The sequence below is a fragment of the Balaenoptera borealis genome (genome assembly GCF_965194805.1).
Source record: "Balaenoptera borealis genome assembly, chromosome: 13".
In the NCBI taxonomy this organism is placed as follows: domain Eukaryota; kingdom Metazoa; phylum Chordata; class Mammalia; order Artiodactyla; family Balaenopteridae; genus Balaenoptera; species Balaenoptera borealis.
In genome coordinates this window covers 4,350,066-4,368,906 of record NC_138870.1, presented here as the reverse complement: position 1 = coordinate 4,368,906, position 18,841 = coordinate 4,350,066, and the positions used below count along the sequence as shown (strand labels likewise).

Below are 18,841 nucleotides of genomic sequence, written 5' to 3'. Positions count from 1 at the left end.
CTGCTCCTCTCCTCCACCTACCTTCTCATTACCACAATGGAAGTCTGAAAGTGTGATCCATCCCCCAGGGATATTCGGATTTTACTATGGGAACTTTGAAAAGGGTTCTAGGGAGAAAGAAGAAAAGGGAGGGAGGGAGGGAGGAAGGAATCTGAGGACAGTCTTTCTGTTGCTCCATCTTCCCAAGGAGGGAGTAAATGATGATTCTTTGCGTTGGTAGATTGCTTTTCCGTATGTGATCTCATTTGATCCCTAAAGAGGGTCTGGATTACACTGCAGTGAAAAGCCTGCGGTTCAGAGAGGCTCCGTGACTGGATCAAGGTCCCACAGCCGGTCAGCGGCAGAGACAGGACCAGAACCTAGGTCCTGGGCCTCCCCGCCCAATGCTCTGTCCCGGCCCACATCACCTGTCAGGAGATGCAGGGGGAGGGCCGCCCCTCGGGCTGATGGGATTCCAGGCTGGGGCGTGGCTTCCGGACTTGGACATGATGCTCGGCTCCCCCCGCAGGCATCGATTACCGCGTGAAGACCGTGCGCGTGGACGACTCGCGAGTGGCCCTGCAGCTGTGGGACACGGCGGGGCAGGAGAGGTGAGGACCCCCCTCCTCCCCGGTAACCCCGCCTCTCCTCTCCCCGCGGGGGCGGGCTGTGGCGGCAGAGGAGGCCGCGCACGTGACCCGGCCCTTCGCGCAGGTATCGCTGCATCACCCGGCAGTTCTTCCGCAAGGCCGACGGCGTCGTCGTCATGTACGATCTCACAGCCAGACAGTCCTTCGTGGCCGTGCGGCCGTGGCTGAGCAGCGTGGAGGTGAGCTGGGGGCCTCCGGGCGGCCCCTCTTCCTGGGCCCGCTGCCCTCTCTGGACACCTGACTCACACCCCACCTTCTCCGGGAAGAAACCGGTTCAGGCGTCCATGCGTCAGTCCACCCAAGTGCCCGGCACCAGGCTGGTTACTGGGGACCCAAAGGTGAACACGAGAGGTGCGGTCCCTGCCCTCATGGGGGGAGGGCAGATAGGGAGGGACGACTGTATACTAGAGCTGGGAAGAGGCAATGCAAATAGTCTGGGATTAGTAGGGATGGATGGAGAGAAACTTACAGAACTACGCTTTCTGCCATTAGTAGGGAGCTGTAGTTTCTAAGGCCCCTGTTTTGCAGAGAGCCTGGGATCTAGCCAGGAAGTGAAACGTCTGGTTGAATTTGAAGGTGGTGGTGGAGGTGAAGAAATGTCAGGGGGTCATCATTGCAGCTTGAAGCATGAGTTTGGCCATTCTGCAGAAAGCTGGGTCGAGCACTGCGTGACTGGCCTGTTCCTGCCCGGGGTAGGGCCGAGAAGCATCGCCTGAGCCACTCCCCAGTGGAAGCTGAGATGGCAGATCCGTCTGTGGTTAACTCAGATTATCCATATGCGGATGGGGCTCCTCTGTATAATTTGTAGTTTGCGTTTTCCTGCTTTAAAATTTTTGCAGAAGGTACAGGTAAATTTTAAATGATGATTCCAAACTTAGATGAACATCAGGATCACTTGTGAAGCTTTCAAACAAAACAGACACCAGGGCCCAAAGAGAATGATTCAGGTCCTAGAAATCCAAAAAACAAAAAAACCAAAAAAAGCAAAAGTCCCCCAGGTGGTTTTGTTTCTCAGCCACGATGGTTTCCAGCCTAAACAAGTGCTTCTCAAACTCTAAGATGCATGAAACATCTCCTGGAGACCTGGTTAAAATACAGATCCTGGGTCAGCAGGTGTGGGCTGGGGCCTGAGATTCTGCATTTCTAACAAGTTCTAACAAGCCAATGCTGCTGGTCCAGGGACCACACTTTGAGAAGCAAGATTCTAAATCCTTTTCAAAGATGTTTGTGTTCCTTCACCAAGAATTTGCGGGGCACGACCCACGTGCCCAGCCCGCGCCACGCGCTCTGGAGGACTCAGTGTGATGCACCGATGCAGCGGCCCCAGGGTTCTGCGAGCAGGTGTGTCACGTGGGGTTGTGTGTTGAGGATACAGAGCCGTGGCATCCTAAATGCAGTTGTTCTCAAGATTCTTGAAAAGCGAAGTCGTTATGCCTTGGCAACCAGCCATCAGAGACGTCAGGTGATAGATTAAAACTTGACACCTTCTTGGATCGGAGGGGAACTGAAAATAATCAGCGCTTGATGTTTGTGGCGCACCTTGAATTTCCATAGCACTCCCAGTGTTTCGCCTTGCCGGGAGAAGGGAGGGTGGAGGGGGAGCTTTAATAACAGGCTTTGGGTTCGGAAGCCTTATTATTAAGTGAATGGTGGCCAGCTGTTCCCAGCGCCCCTTCCCCCATCAACCTGAAAAGCTGTACCCAAGGAGAGGGCTGAAATTGCCACAGATTATACACGGCAAAGACTGACTCCTAGGTTGTGTCGGGCAGGAACAGCTGCTGGGGGGGCGTGGAGCTCCCTGCAAAGGACATTTTCATCGTCCCAGCCCAGCCACCGCCTGGCCGTGAAGCGTGGGCCAGTCACTCCATGAAGGGGTGGACCAAAGGGTCTGGAAGGTTCCTCCTGGCCCCCGCATTCTATAGGGGCTGGCACTTGACCCTCTGGGGGGCCGGGATGGAGCAAGTGTGTGTGGATGAGAGAACCCTGCCAGCCCAGAGGGAACCAAATGCCTTGGGCACAAGAGAAGGGGCGACTGCTCTGCTTTATGAGGTGTCCTGCCCCACACCCCCTCCTCTCCCACCTCAGCACCTTTACCTGGCCCGCAGGCCTCCTGCAGAAAAGACCCAAGCGGGGCCCAGACACACTCTGTGCTGATTCTCCCGCCATTTAGCTTTCCTGTGCACTTCCAGGAAATCAAAGCAGTTAGACCTTCCTACCAACTCAGCATCCCCCACCCTCCTGACCACCAAATCTCTGCCGCGTGGTACTGGTTTAACCAGTCCCATCTAGAGGAGAAACTGGTCAGGCTCTAAGGGCCCCATGTTTAGACCGTGAGGCACCCTGGACATCTGAAGACGTTGGGGCCTGTATCAGGTAGAGAAGATAGGATGTGGTACAAGCCCAATGGGCTGGTATTTCTCCCGAATCCAGATGTTTGGTCCGCAATGTCTGCAGTCCTGGCATGTTAACATCTCGTTTGGCTCTTTCTGTCATCCCAAGAGCACTGTCCTGTTAGGCCTATGCATCAAGGAAGTGGCATCGGACCCAAGTCATCAACCAGCAAGGCCAGTGCCTCTGAGCCAGAAAAAAGCCAGGGAGATTAATCTCACATAGCCTCTTGTTTTATAGTTCTGCAGCTTTCCTCTCCCTTCCTGGATGGCTGACTGGCTCTCGCTCTGTGATCTTTGTCACCGGTGACAATGTACAGCACACGGCAAAAAATAGCAGTTTGATTTTTTTTTTTTTCCCACGTTCCAAGTTGAGCTCAAAGTGCTGGCAGTTGAGAACGAACTACGCAAATAAATCTTGTTTTGACTCATCGTCCAGGGGGGCGGATAAATATGGAAACCCCCAAGATATAATTTTGCAGTCATTTTCTTCTGAGCATAAATGCATGCTTTAATGTGCTGAGAAATTTTTTTGTTCTGCCTCTGGAGAAATAGCAGCACTCGCCTGGCTAAGTGCTTTTTCTTGCCTCCCAGCAAATAGGTATTCACACACACACACACGCACATGCACACACATACACATGCACATATACACGCACACACATACGCACACATATACACACACATACACACACACACACACACACACACACACACACACACACACGCTACAACCAACCAAATGCAACAGCTGCACGTCCTGAGCTGAAAGCCAACCCTTGCTCTGAGTTGACAGCTCCTGTAAGTGAAAATCAGAGACGGGGAATCTTTTGAATTTCAACAAGTCTGTCTTCCAAGAAGTTCAAGTTCAGAGAAAGGTAACTGAAGTGGTGGAAGGCGGAGAGGCTAGAGGGAGGACAGAAGCCAGCTCTGGAGCCCACCTCACAGCTCAGGGAAGAGAGGAGGGATCCAGGTGAGTCCCACAGAGAGACGTGGCAGAGCCGGACAGAGCCTGGGCCTCCTGCACAGAGACTGTGGCCAGCCCGGGAGCTGCCCTCCGACCGGTCCCTCTGACCTGGTGTGCCCATGGGACTTTAGCAACACCTATAAAAATGTCTGCAGACATTGGGTGGCCTTAGACTTAGTCACCAAAGGAGGTGCCCTTTGGACTTTTAAAAGTAAGTGTGGCTTCATCTGGTGGATAATTATGAGCCTCTTTGTCCAAGCAGTGGGCAGGCCAACACCCTCGTTAAGTAGGTGAATGGTGCAAAGTGTAGGCAAAAAGCTCAAGTCTCGAGGTTCAAGTCAGAGAGGACCGTGAAACCCCCAGCCCAGCCCCAGTGCCTCCTGTGTCGAAGGGTGACCTGGGGCCGGGGTGAGAGTGCCTGGCTGTCTGCAATGGGTGGCACACGCCCTGGCCTTATGTGTGTTCTCACTTATTTTTGCCACGTCTTTGGAGATAGGCCTAATTCTCCTACATCAGCACAGGCCAGGGCCCTGGGAGGGGACACGAGGGGTCCAGAGAGTTTGTATAAGAGGGGAACGCTGCAAAGAACAGAAAACCACCGCTCCAGCTGGGGCCTGGGCTTTTTTTTTCCTGCTCCTTCTAAGCTCTTTTATTTTTATTTTTTTAGCCAGGAATCACTTTAGGAAGGAAGGCGGCCTCTCCTTTTCCAAGAGGCAGCCCTGCTGCTCATGGTGCAGGGCCCAGATGCTGGGCTGACTGTTCCTACCTCATCCTATCGGGTCATTCAGGACCCGGCATCCCCTTTGCAAGGGAGGAACAAGCCATCGCCCGTAACAACTAATACCAGATTCCAGGCTAGAATCCCACCCTGGGATTTCAAGCCTGATGCTCTTATTTTCAGAGCATTTCCATGTCAAGAAACCCCACCAGCCTTAGTCATTCCTCACACATCCATCTACAAATATCTCTCGCGCGCGTGTGCTCCAAATAGCAAGTCTTTTGGCCCATATTCCTGCTTCTTCCTCTTTTCTTCCTTTTCTGTGAAAAGCTCTTCGCACAAGTTTCTGCGGCACAGCACAGGTGGGGGACGGGGTATTCCCGGTACCCGCAGTCTGGTCAAGAGGGAGCCTCAGGGTCCACGCACGTAGCCGTCAGTGGGTTTCTCACTCGCAGATAACTGGAATATGGCGAAGTCTACCCAACACATCCACCACCATGTGCATAAGTCAGTCTACTTCTGAAGGGTCAGAAGGCACTGTGAGATCTTGGGCCTCTGAGTCATCGTTACGAACGTTCATTACCATCTCACCACGAATATGTGGAAATACTGCCTTTAGAGCGTTCTGGTTAATGAGACACTAAATAGCAGGGAGGTCATTGGAAATAAGAATTCAGAGCCAAGGATTAGAGAAAGGTGGCCCCGTATACTAAAGGGTGGGTCCTCATAATGCTTTGTTGGATGTTCTTTTGGATTCTCTGAGCTTTAACATTCTCATTTAATACATGAGAGGTTTTTTCACTGCTGAACTGCAATAAAAATGAATGTGTAGATTGAGGAACCACGGAGGCTTCATTTCGAATGTGATGCTATTTAAACCCGAAACAGGTGACCTGTCAGATGGACCATGGACATTTATTTGACGGGGTCTAGGGTAAAGCAGCCGAACTGTTGGCGAAGCTAGCCGCCGGCAGGCTTCTGGTGTCCCACGGCCTTCTCTACTTAGTGAAACAGAGCTGCAGTGAATACCTATTTATTACCAAATTATGATTAAAAGCCCCTAATTAAATATCTCACAAAGCAAAAATAACAACCTGCGTAAATGTGAACATTACCATATTGACTCACTCAGTAGCTATGCGTCCTGGGCCCTTGGGGTGCAAAGACCCTGGGGTGCAGGGACCCTGGGATGTAGGGTGCAGGGACTCTGGGGTGTAGGGACCCTGGGGTGCAGGGGCCCTGGGGTTCAGGGACCCTGGGATGCAGGGACCCTGGGTGCAGGGACCCTGGGGTGCAGGCCCCTGGCTGATATGACACAGGACACAGCCCCTGGAGGAGTAAGTAGTGTTGAGCCCTGGAATAAACCTGTTCTTCTGGCCCATGAAATACGACTGCTGTGGCCCCCGTTCTTCCGGATCAGGGCTCCTTCAGAGCCAGGACACACAGGACAGGGGTCCCCATGGGGTGACCTCCAGGGAGGCACATGACAGTCATGTATCACGCGCTGTGGACCCAAGACCGTGAATCGGATCTGGACCCAGCCCTCGGGGAGCTACGTGCCCAGGTCAAGGCCGCCGGAGGTACACTTCTGACCGTGCAGCCCCTGGACCACCTCACAAGCCCGTTGAGCAGCTCCTTGTTCATTCTGGTCACATCGATCGAGTCTGGTCACTTGGGAACGCCCTTGGGGGCTCTGTACGGACACCTGTGGTATCAGCGTCAGCTGTGCCCTCATCCTGCTCCCAGTGCCAGCTCACGGGGAGGCTGCATGTTCCAGCCAGGACCCGAGGAGCGGGGTAAAGGGGGGTCCCTGCGCTGAGAGGGCTGGGAGGCACCCAGAGGCAGCCTTGAGCACCTTGCAGAAGCCCGGCAAACTGGGGCTCTGGGAGATGGTGGTCCCCTCTGTGCTTTGGGGTGACTCTGTCATCGCCGGCCTTTGTGGCAGCAGGGGGTTCGCAAGCTAGTTTGTGTCTTTGCAACCAGGGTCTCCACCTGCCCTTCCCGGTTCTCCTGAAGGGCGCCTCTCTCAGTTGGGGGGTATCTGTTCCGCAGGAAGCTGTGGGAGACCGCGGTCCCGTTCTCCTGCTGGGCAACAAAGCTGACAACGAGAAAGAGCGGGAAGTGCCGCGGAGCCTGGGAGAGCAGCTGGCCAAGGTGAGGGGCGAGCATCCCCCTGGGACAGGGAGGGACCCCGAGGGGAGTCGGGCATGTGCCCAAGAGCCGGTGTGGGAACCTTCTCTGGGAGCCCCCTGTGAAGGCAGCAAGCGGGCTGGATGGTGTCCTGGCATCGTGGGGCTGGTCCAGCTGCTGCACGTGGAACTTTCCGCAGAGAACTTGACTCAGGTGTGGGGAATTTCCCAGCTTCTCTTCCTTGGAACTCAGAATTATGAATCCTCAGATAGTAGGAAGTTACTTATTTCAGTCCCCTAGCTGATCCTGGAATCCCATCATCTGTGTTTCCCTACTTGGTTGCCTTCAGGGATGAAACACTCACTACCTGTCGGGCAGCGTGCTCTTCCTTGGGCAGCTCTGTTAGAGCATCCATCCTTCCTACCAAGACTGAGCGTCCAAGCTGCAAACTCCAGATAAATTCAGGGCAGGCGCTGCAAAGCTGACCAGTAAAATAAGCATCAGCCCTCTTGCCCAAGCAGGGAACCGTTGCGGCATGATGGAAGTCAGGCAGCAACACAAGCCATGCTCGCTCCTTGGCTTCCTCTACTGCCTCAGAGTGGTTTTCGGGGAACTGTGTGTCTGGGGAGACAGGGCTTCCCAGCCCCAGGATTCCATAATTCTCAGTGTGCTTGCTCCAGACAGGGACTCAGGACCTCAGAGGCTAGGAAGGCAGGCACAGGTGGTGAAACTCAAGGGGAAAAGGAGGAAGAAAGGCCTGCAGCTGCATGTCCATGGGCTGCATCCACATTTCCCAGCCCAAGGAGCTCTGAGCACAAAGGCTTTTGCATTGCGTTTGGCAGAAAAAACCTGACCGGAACCGATGTGAGGCTATTTATGGGTTTTGTTTACCTCACTTTGAACAAATATTCAAATATTTCACTGAAGAATTATTAATATATTTGATTATAGCGTGCTATCCCAGATCCACAGAGGCTATTATATAATACACATTATAGACAAGTATTCGCTTTATAAAACTCAAAAATTCTGGATTCCAAAATACATCTGGATCCAAGGTTTTCGATTAAGGAACTGCAGACCTGTGTTTTTAGTTTATCATCCCATTTTCTTTTCTTTTCTTTTCTTTCTTTCTTTTTCTTTCTTTCTTTCTTTCTTTTTCTTTCTTTCTTTCTTTCTTTCTTTCTTTCTTTCTTTCTTTCTTTCTTTCTTTCTTTCTTTCTTTCTTTCTCACTTTCTCTCTTTCTCTCTTTCTCTCTTCCTTTCTAGTGAAAAAAAAACCTGTGGCTCCGAGAAGTTAAGTGATTTATTCAAATTATCACCTGGCCCCAGGGGTGGGGTCGGGACTCGAAGCTGGAAGGCAAATCACGTCTCCCAGTTCTAGGTCCTGTGTGCTGCCCGCACCCACACAGAGCCTTCATCCTTCCACAGATGGAAGGGGAGTCAGGGCCCAACCGAGGTGTGCAGGGACCAGACTGGGTGAAGGCAGAGGATGGAGCTGGGCCAGCGTTCGCGGGGCCTCCTGACCTGCAACCACAGAAGTGTCTGCACTCAGCTACCCGACCCCCCAGGGCTCATGCCAGATGCCATTATCATTGTCATTAAGGAAGCAGGAAACCTGTTAATGGGAGTGATAAGTGGAATAAGATGGGCCTTGGCCAGGACACCCATACCTGCACTCTCACCGTCCAGCTTCGGCCTAGCAAAGTGATGGACAATTGTCCTGTGGCGCCAGTGCGGACGGCATGGGCAGCCGGAGTATTAATTAACTGGTGTGTGAATTAACTGTGCCCGTGTCCTGGGGAAAGCAGGCTGCTGGGAGCCCCGCTGTGACCTGAACAGGCCAACCCGCCGTTTGTACCTTCCTGAGCCTCAGTTTCCCTGCCTGTAAAGTGGGACGGATGTTGCCCACCCTGGCCTCTGTGTCTCGGCCTGCATCACAGGCTGGTGTGAAAAGAAAGGAGCCGATACATCCCGGACAGCAATTCCAGAAAGTGTAAAACATGAAGGCAGCAGTGTAGGTCCTGTTGTTTTATAGTTGTTACGGCTCCCCTGAGAGATAGTTCCAGAACCTGCATCAGTCAGGGAGCACGAGGGACAGAAATCAACCTGGTACAGAGTGGGGAGGGGACGACACAAGGAAGTGAGGGTGTGGTAAGTGCAGAGGGGCATTCTCCCACGCCCCCCATGGCTCCCTCCAGCCCCACCCCCCATATTCTCCTTCGTGCCCTCTGTTCTCTGATTCCAGAAGCACAACCTGATCTTCTACGAATGCAGTGCCTATTCCGGTCACAACACCCAAGAGTCCGTGCTCCATCTGGCCAGGTAAAGAGACACCACTGAGCCGGTCCCTCTGTCCATCTGAGCCGTCTGGATAGAGCGGCTGGAGGCCTAGGCCTTTGTGTGGGACCCCAGGGGTGAGGGACAGCCCTCCGAAACACAGTGACAAAAAGAAAGCCTCCTTGCCTGTCACCCCGACCGCCCCCCAACTGCAGTCTTCTTTTTTTTTGTCAAAATCCATTACCTTTTTTTTTTTTTTTTAACATCTTTATTGGAGTATAATTGCTTTACAATGGTGCAGTCTTCTTCTGAGCCTTAAAGGCTGCCTTTTTCCCAGGGATCCTCTTTTTAAATGCAAATGCTCCTGGGAAAGGTCAGGTCAGAGGCCCCTCAATGCTGGCTAATATTTTAGCAGGGATTAGTTGGCAGCCAGCTGGGTTATACTGTGGGCTCCTGGGGGAGGGGGAGGGGGACCCAAGGAGAGGGGCTGCGATGGGGGACGCAGAGGCACCCAAGAGGACAGCACTCAAGAGACCGGTCCCGTAAGCCTCTGCCTACACTGAGAGTAAGGAAACAGAACCACACAAGCCCCATTTCATTCCTTGGGCAATTCACTCATTCATCCATCTAGGCATCAGTCCACCCCTCCTTCCGTCTGTCCATTCATCCCTCCCTCCATCCATCCCTCCATCCATCTATCCATCCAGCCGGCAAATACTGACTAGTGCTCATTTTGCGCTCAGCCTTCATCTTGGGGCATCTAAAAAATATTTTTATTTGAGTAACTAAGAGCCCAGGACAACTTCTTCAATGCACTGGAGAGGTGGTGGAGTTATGGAAGACCTAGGGAGTTATGGGGAAAATTCTAGGGTTTTCTCTGCCACTGATTCCCGGGGCAAGTCACCCTGCCTTTCTGAGCTTTGCCCCCAGCAAAGGAACATCCATCGTACTTTCCCTGCCCACTCGAGGGTTGTTGTGAAAATCAGAAGACATGCTTCAGGTGAAAGCTCTTGGAAAGTATAAAGCAGGGATAAGATACTTAATGCTATTTTTAATCCTTCACCTCTTATAGTTAATCTGGAGCTGTGCTCATGCGGGAAGCCCCACCATAAAGTTAATAACCAATAAATATAATTTTTGAGCCTCTGCTGTGTGCTGGGTACTGTGATAGGCTGCAGAGACAAAAGATACAGTCTCTGCCGTCAGCCCCTCACCCTCTGCTGAGGGAGCCAGCACAGAAGCAGTGCATTACACCCAGTGATGGGGCTAGAACGGAGAAAGGATCCAAGTGCTATCAGAGCATCAGGAGAGACTTCCTGGAGGAGGTGTTATGAAGGACCCATATTGACTACACTCTGGCTTTACAAATTATAGTCGTGCACCTGTGCTCGCCGGGGGAGACTTGGAGGACTCTCTCTGATGCTCTGGGGAGGCTGGGTCCCTCCTCGTGACCCAGATGGCCTGTAACCTGAGGTGCCTAGCAGCTCCTCTGCTGCTGACACTCTACCTTCCCCTCTCCCAGGATCCTCAAGGAACAAGAAGACACAGTGAGGGACAACACCATTCAGATTGACCGCCCCGCCAAGAAGAAAGCCTGCTGCGGCTGATACAGGCCCCCTAGGACTCCCACCCAGGCCTGAGGCCACGGGGCCTACCCTGCCTCCTGCACAGATGCCCTCACCAAGGCCCACCCAGACCTTTATCCTTGTCAGCGATGTCCCCCACCCCAAAGGAAGGAAAACACAGCCCGTCAGGAAAGCTGCTCTTGGAGCATCTTGGGGTCTTTCTCCCCCTTCTCTGTCTAGACCCAGTTGCCTATTCCTTTCTTTTTTCTCCCCCCAGCTTGGTTTCCTGGGGAAACAACAGATGAGCTTTTCCAGAAAAGCCACCACGTGCCTTTCCCACCTCCCTTCTCGCCCCCTGCCCTTAGGAGCCTCGGCACTGAGGTTGCCATGGCAACTGAACAAGGCAGACTTGCTGCTTCCTGTAGGCCGAAGACACAGCACTGGGGCAGCTGGTCTGGCCTTGGAGCCTGTTCTCCGGATGGCAGTGGGATACCCTTGGCACATGCTTCGTGGACGTTGAGACGCCCGCGGGTGTTGAGAAAACACACTGGGGCACCTGCATCGTGTCCCAGCCTCTCCCCCCAGTGGCCCTGCTCCTTCCCAAGCTTCTGGGCCCCTCCCCTCTCAGCAGCCACCGTGCCTCCAGTATTTGTCCCCCTGGGGTCTCTGGGGCCATGCCTTGCAAAAACCACAGCCTTTGCTCCCCGCCGGCCACCCAGACCCCTGACGCCAAGGTGGAGTGTGGGCGATAAATGTACGCCTGGGGTCAGGGAGTGGGCTTACTAACTGCTTAACTTTGCCTAGGAGATGAAAACCAGGGCAACAAAACCATCTGTTGCTAAACAGAGAGGCCATGTCTGAGGGTATAAATAAGTATACATAGCTATGTAAAAGCCATTTTCTAAATGTTTCTCAAAATAGCTCTTCAAAATTTGTACATGATGATTAACAGGGTAGATTGACAGACAGGCAGGGAGGCCCAACACCAGGTCCACAGTTACTGATTTCACTTTATGTTACTTTTTTCTAGAAGGCTCTATTTTTTTTTTTTTAAAGTGTGGCTGTGATGTTGACATTTTGCTGGGGTTTGAGCGTGAACAGAGGGTAGCTGTCGGCCTTGGCACCCCTGTGAGGGCCCCGGCACAGGGCACTTGGATGGAGGGGACTGATCTGGGCCCGTGTGTGGGCCCATCCACTAGGTGGTGAGGTCCCAACCCCTGGCAGCGCTCCAGCGTCACTGGCTGGTGTCCAGGGGGTTGGCGAGGGCACTCTTGCGCTGGCTGGGAGTTTGGATGCAATGATCATAAATATCACTGCCGATGACCATTCTAGGGCTAGACCCAGACCCCCTGTAGGAAATTGGGTGGTGTCCATGTGCGGTGGGGCATGCAGGAAGGAAGGGAGCAGGAAGTATCCACAGGCCTCCAAGAAGATGATTCAAGATACCTGCACACAGCCAGCCCGACCGTGGGGCGGGAGGGAAAGCCACCGGCCAGAGCTCCCAAGGGTATTCCTGTGGCCTCTTTGCCAAACCAGCCTCAGGGTCAGAGCCCATGGGCCACAAGCCAGCGCCAGCCGCCGTGTGCAGACTTTCTCTCTCGTCCAGCCTTTGTAGGCCCCTGGGAGCCCACAGAGGTGGGGGACAAAAGCCAGCACTGAGCACCAGGAGGGGCCCAGGATCTTGGGCACGCCTGCTCCCTCCCGGGCCCCCGTCACATCCGTAAAATAAGGGGTGGGCTGTTTGATGCTTCAGGTTCTTCCTGCTAAGAGGGCTTGTGTTCACTGTCTAACTTTTGCTGGCCCCCAGTCCAGGCGTGAAGGGACCCACAGGAAGCTCCTTTCCCTAAGAGGGGGCACTGCTGATGGTCTCACTAGTGGGATGGGTCACCCAGAAGTGGCCCTCCAATGTCTGTGTGTGTGCATGTGGAGGGCAGTAGAAGAGAGGGGACAGCATGGAGAAAATGAACAAGCTCTCCCACTTCTGACAAAAAACAGAGATGTCAACGGGACTCATGGGGCCAGCAGGCTGTACCTGGGGCTCCCCAAGCCCACAGGTGCCCTTATCCCCAGACACTAGTCCCTGGCTTGGGTTTCGAGCAGGGTGAGCTGACCCTAGTGCCTGGCCTTGCAGCATGTTGGGTAACTCCCCACGGACCCTCAAAGATCCAGGCAGAAAGAGGGGCAGGAAGGGTCGTTAGGCCTCTGCTGCTTCCTTCTCCAACCCCACCTGAAAAAAAAATGGCAGAGGGGGACCTCAGAGAGACTCTCAGAAGTTCTGTGTCCCTGGGTCTCAGCTGCCCCTTCCCTGCCTATTCCTTTGAAGCAACCCCAGTGGCCGCCAGCCCGGCCCAGAGCCTAGCACAGTGTGTCAGAAAAGCCTCCTAGCTCCACCCCCTTGCTGCGGGAATGACCCTGAGCAAGTCACTTAAGCAGGTTTCCTTTCTGTCTGTAGACGGGAGGTTCCCATGTCTACCTCACAGGGAGTTTAGGTATCACGGGAGGCAGTGCATGTGAAGTGCCCAGAACACACAGGTGCTGACAAGTAGGGGCTGTGGTCATTGTCAAGGTCGAGTTTCTCCCAGACCCCTTGCCTTGCCTCAGTTTCAGATTTAGCAGCAGCTAACACTAAGCGTCCTCCCGTAACTGGGAACCGCACGGACACCACCTCGTTTGTGTGCCTGCTTGTCCAGCCCGTTCCCCCGGCTTCTGAGCTTGTGTCCGGCGTTGCCTCTTGGCCCTGCCCGTCTTTGTCCTGCGGGTTTCCTGGTTTTCCAGTCGCGTCCACGCCCCACCACTCTCCCTCCCCGCCGTGGTTCTCCCGGCCTCAGCCCGTTCCCGGTGCTTACCCAGGGATGCCCTGTGCTCGTCGGGCATGCCCGCTCCCCAATTCCGATTCCTTGGGCTCCTCTTGGGTCTGCTGCTGCCTTCACCCTGAGTGGCCACCACAAGCTCCATCACCAAACCAACAGCCCTGTCGCTTTGCTCCTTGTCCCACACTTATTTCCCCTCACAGCCCCTCTGGGGTCTTTTCTGTTCCTCTGTGATACCCTGACTTTCTCCCACCTCTCCCCGCCCTGTACTCTTTCCCCAGTGTTCATACCTCCGCCCAGTCTTGGACTCCTCTCCCCCCTTCTCTCCCCCCGGCCCACAGGCGGCACCTGCATCCTCCATCATAAATGGCTCAACCCTTTGACTCTGTCATGAGTGGTCACTGCTCCAAAGGGTCTTAAGCCAATTTCAGCTAAGGTGTTAATGCCAGTGGTGTTCAGGGCCATATTTATACTTTAACAAAGAACTCTAAAGGAGACAAAACTTTAACTCAAAGGAATAAATCCTTAGTGCTAGACTATTAAGCACCATAATGAGTCATGGGGGTCAAATATTTAGGACAGAGCTGCTTCTCCTGTACTCCTCTTAAAGATCTCAGTTTGCTTCATGTACTTTGGGGCTCTATTTCTAAGTTACTATATATTTTTTTAAAATTTTTATTGGAGTATAGTTGATTTAAAATGTTGTGTTAGTTTCTGTTATACAGCAAAGTGAATCAGTTATACATATACATATATCCACTCTTTTTTAGGTTATTTTCCCATATAGGTCTTTACAGAGTATTGGGTGAGTTCCCCGTGCTATACAATAAGGTCCTTAATAGTTATCTATTTTATATATAGTAGTGTGTATATGTCAATCCCAGTCTCCTGATTTATCCCTCCCTTGGTAACCATAAGTTTGTGTTCTACATCTGTGACCTCTATTTCTGTTTTGTAAGTAAGTTCATTTGTACTCTTTTTTTCAGATTCCACATATAAGCAATATTATATGATATTTCTCTTTCTCTGTCTGACTTACTTCACTCACTTGTATGTTTATAATTGTTATCTCTTCTTGATGAATTGACCCTTTATCATCATAAAGTGTGCTTCTTTGTCTTTAGTCACAATTTTTGTCTTAAAATCTATTTTGTCTGATGTTAGTACAGCCACTCCAGCTCTTTTGGTTGATACATCTTCCACCTGATGTATCTTCTCTATCCTTTTACCTTCAACCTATTTGTGCCTTTGAATCTAAAGTGGTTCTCTTGTAGACAGCATGTAGTTGGATCATGTTTTTAAATCTTTTCTTCCAGTCTCTGCTTTTTAATTGGAAAGTTTAATCTGTTTATATTTAATGTGATAGGTAAAGTATGATTTGTGTCAGCCATTTTGCTATTTCTGTTCTATATTTCAGATGTCCTTTTTGTTCCTCTATTCCTCCACTACTGCCTTTTGTTGTTTGTCTTAGTAATTTTCTATTGTAGAACTGTAATTCTCTTGTAATTTTATTTACTATGTATAATTTATTTGTTTTCTTGGTGCTTGCCCTGGGGGTCACCATTAATATCTCAATTTACAAAAGTTTGGATTAATAATGACTTAATTCCAATAGTATAAAAAATTTGTTCCTGTATAGTTTCCATTCCCCCCCCCGTTATTATTATAAATTACATCTTTATACATTTTATGCCCATCAACATAGATTTGTATTTATTGCTTTATGCAGTTGTCTTTTAAGTCAGTAGAAAGGAGTTACAAACAAAAAATACATTTATATCATCTTAATTTATTTATGTAATTACTTTTACCAGTGCTCTTTATTTTTTTCATGTTGATTGAAGTTGCTATTTAGTGTCCTTTTATTTCAGTAGTATTTCTTGTAGGGCAGGTCTGCTAGAGACAAACTGTCTCAATTTTGTTTATCTGGAAATGTCTTAATTTATCCTTTAGTTTTGAAAGATAGTTTTGCCAGATATAGAACTTTTGATTGACAGGGTTTCTTCCCTTGGTCAGTACTTTGACTTTACCATCCCACTGTTTCTGGCCTCCATGGTTTCTAATGAGAAATCAGCTGTTCATCTTATTGAGGATCCTTTGTATGTGATGAGTTGCTTCTTTCTTGCTGCTTTCAAAGTTCTTTGTCTTGGTCTTTCAGTGGTTTGATTTTGATGTGTTTAACAATAGATCCCTTTGAGTTTATCCTACTTGCAGTTCACTGAGCTTCTTGGGTGTATAAATTAATGGCTTTCATCAAATTTGGGGGGTTTTTGGTTATTATTTCTTTAAATATTATTTTTGTTCCTCTCTCCCTTTCCCTTCCTTATAGAACCTGCTTGTGCATATGTTGGCATGCTTGATGGTGTCCCACAGGTTTCTGAGGCTCTGTTCATTTTTCTTTCTTTCTTTATTTTTTATTTGTGTTCCTCAGACTGGATAATCTCAATTGCCTTATCTTCAAGCTCACTAATTCTTTCTTCTGCCTGCTCAGATATGCTGTTGGGATCCTCTAGTGAATTTTTCATTGTACTTCTAGTGAATTTTATTATTGTACTTATCAACTCCACAATTTCTGTTTGATTCTTTTTGATAATTTCTGTCTCTTTATTGACATTCTCTACGGTGAGACATTGCTCTCACACTTTCCTTTAGTTATTTAGACATGGTTTCCTTTAGGTCTTTGAACATATTTTAAATAGCTGGATTTAAAGTTTCAAAGACCTCACACTGGCAGCCATCTGCCCTGTGCACAAATCAAGCTCTGTTTGCCATCCTGCTTTCCTTCTCCCACTTCACACAATGTAGCCAGGACTCCGGTCTCATTCCTTAGCCCCATCCCAAACCTCCTCCCCAAAGTCTTTCTTCTCTTCTAGATTGGAGGAGGCACCTTAAAATCAGAAGTTGTTTAGGTCTGAGAAACCCTCCCCTCCACCTTGAGCTTTTGGCTGCCCTGCTGGAGATGAGCTTCTCAAGGAGGTGTCCAGTTCCCTGGGGAAGTGAAGGGAGGCCAGCAATCCTCAGGCAGTGTTCTCCTTCCTGCCAGGAATCCAGACATTCCACAAAGCTTCACTCACAAGGGATAGGTGTGGGAAGACTGCAAATCAGAAGCTTATTTAAAAAGCAGTTTAATTACTTCAAAATAATGAAATCACAGCATATAAGCATACAAAAACCAAGACTTAGCTGTCCTGTGGCTGACTGGCCCTAGGTTTCCTGCTATTTCTCTTCCAATCATTCTGGGGAACAGAAAGTGGTTCTACAATTTCCAACCAATTCAGTCAAAATCCATAGTCATTAGTTATTCCCTCCCTCCTTATCCTGGGGTGTGTGTTGGTGGGGTGAGGATGGAGATGGTTGGCAGGATACAGGAGCTTTCTAAACCTCCCCACTTCCTAACTATTAACGTTTCTATTAATAGACACGCTAATTATCAGCAGCAGCAGTAACAAAGAACATCATAACTCTACCCTTCACACAAATAGGGCACATAATCGAAGTGCCCTGTTTAGGAAGGACCCTGCTAGAAGTGATGGGGGTTGGGAAGCCGAATGGTGCTTGGCAGAGGACCTGAGATCAATGTGGAAACTGAGGAGCGCTCGTGAGGCTGGGCCATTTATCATCCTTGGGCAGGACTGGGTCAGGTCCAGGGACTGATCCCCTCCAAGGGCTGGGGCTTTATCAGGGCTTGGGCTCTGATCCAGAAGTGGTAATTGCAGGCCCTTGTCACAGCACCGGGAGATTCCACTCCCCAAAAATAAGGACTCCCAGGTCCAGTGAGGCCTGTGCTATCATAATGATTATGACTGCACCCATCTGACCTATAAAAATAAATACTACACATAAAAACACTGCGCTACTAAGCAAAAATGCCCAAAGAACATGGAGAGAGAGGATGGAATCTTTTTTGACTCAAAAAGAAGAATTAAAACATGTGGTGCTCAAGGGGCATAAGAATGAGTTTGGGTCATGTGACTATGGAAGTGGGGTTCAATGAGCAGGTGTAGAACTAGGTCACGGGCAGAGGGTTGGGGTGATCCAACATCCAGTCCATGGGTTGCCGGGCCGTCCTGTAAAGTTTGGGTGTGGAGCTTATTTATACACAGTGTCCACGGACCGATCCCCTGAGGGCACGAACATTCACCTCTGTCACCTCATTTTGGGCACAGTGTCTGGCCAGCAGTGTTTGCCTAAAGGTCCAGTTAAGAGCAGAGCATCGTGTCTCGAGAGCAAGGCCCACCACTTGGTGGGTCATTTGGCTGGACACCTGGACCCCTGTGGCCTAGTAGACCCATGGGGTTTGCCTGCTGGCTCCAATGTGGAGCTGCTTCCAGCTTTAACACAAAGTGCTGAGGACCGTTCCAGCTGCTGCGGTTTGATTGCCTTTCAGACAGTGTGAGGCCCATCAAAGTCTCTGTCTCATCACCTTGCGGCCGCCCCGGCTCCCGCTGGCAGCTCAACAGCTCAATCTGACTTGGGCTCCATGCCTCTGAGCATTAAAAGATACTTCCCTGCCCGGCCCTCTTCTTTCCTGGTGTGGAACCAGCCACCTTCACCCAGGCGGTGCCTCTCCCAAAGGCTTTCTCTAGCCCCTAAAGACCTGTGCAGAGTGAGAACCTACACACAAGTTTGCGGCATTGGGCAGAACCTGGACCTGCTTGATGCTCTGAGCCCCAGCTTCCCAGGCTGTAAAAGAGTTCTCTCTGCCCGACTACCCTCACCAGGCATGTGTAGGTCAAATGAGAACCCTGGGGACAGGGCTTAGTCAACTGAAAAGCTCTAGGCAAACTAGTTACCACATCTGTCTCCCGTGAAGAGACCAGAGCCAAAACACAATAGGCAAGAGAGAAAATCCCTCAAGTCTTGGTACTTGGAAAAGCTGGGGTCTCAGGCAAGAGCATTTCCCATTTCGCTAGGCTAATAAAACAAGGAAATCCTGCATTCCTCCAAGCTAGACACTTGGTCTAAGAACGCTCTGTGTCTTCCTCCTCTGCGTTGAAGGTGGACGGGGGCCCGGCATCCAGACTCCAGGCTCCCCCTGGCAGGGTTCAGGTCTCATTCACTTTTGTATTTACTAGGGCCTGGCACGTAACAGACACCGGACTGGTGGATGGGCGGATTTAAGACTTTAGCTACCAGACTCCTAATCGAACCATCTTTACCCGCATGGTTTATGAAACACTTTCACTTTGTGATGAGGCACAAGTTCTGGCCTTGGAGGGCAGTGAGTGATGGCTGCACACACTGTTGTGAATGTACTTAATGCCTCTGAATTGTACATTTTAAAATGGTTAAAACTGTAAATGTATGCTATGTCTATTTTCCCACAATACATTTTTTGAACAACCTCTTTCACAA

At 50.7% G+C, this 18,841-nt stretch overlaps 1 protein-coding gene across 10 annotated transcripts in view; it reads left to right on the top strand.

Annotated features, from left to right (window-relative positions):
- The window catches only part of CRACR2A (calcium release activated channel regulator 2A), a 165,754-nt gene extending 146,913 nt beyond the window's left edge, over nucleotides 1–18,841 (top strand). For all 10 annotated transcript variants that reach the window (XM_082352878.1, XM_082352884.1, XM_082352879.1 and 7 more), the window contains 5 exons: nucleotides 509–590; nucleotides 694–808; nucleotides 6,754–6,855; nucleotides 9,080–9,156; nucleotides 10,634–18,841. In XM_082352878.1, the coding sequence (XP_082209004.1) occupies nucleotides 509–590; nucleotides 694–808; nucleotides 6,754–6,855; nucleotides 9,080–9,156; nucleotides 10,634–10,718 (461 nt within the window). In that variant the 3' untranslated portion in view covers nucleotides 10,719–18,841. The remainder of the gene's footprint in view (nucleotides 1–508; nucleotides 591–693; nucleotides 809–6,753; nucleotides 6,856–9,079; nucleotides 9,157–10,633) is intronic.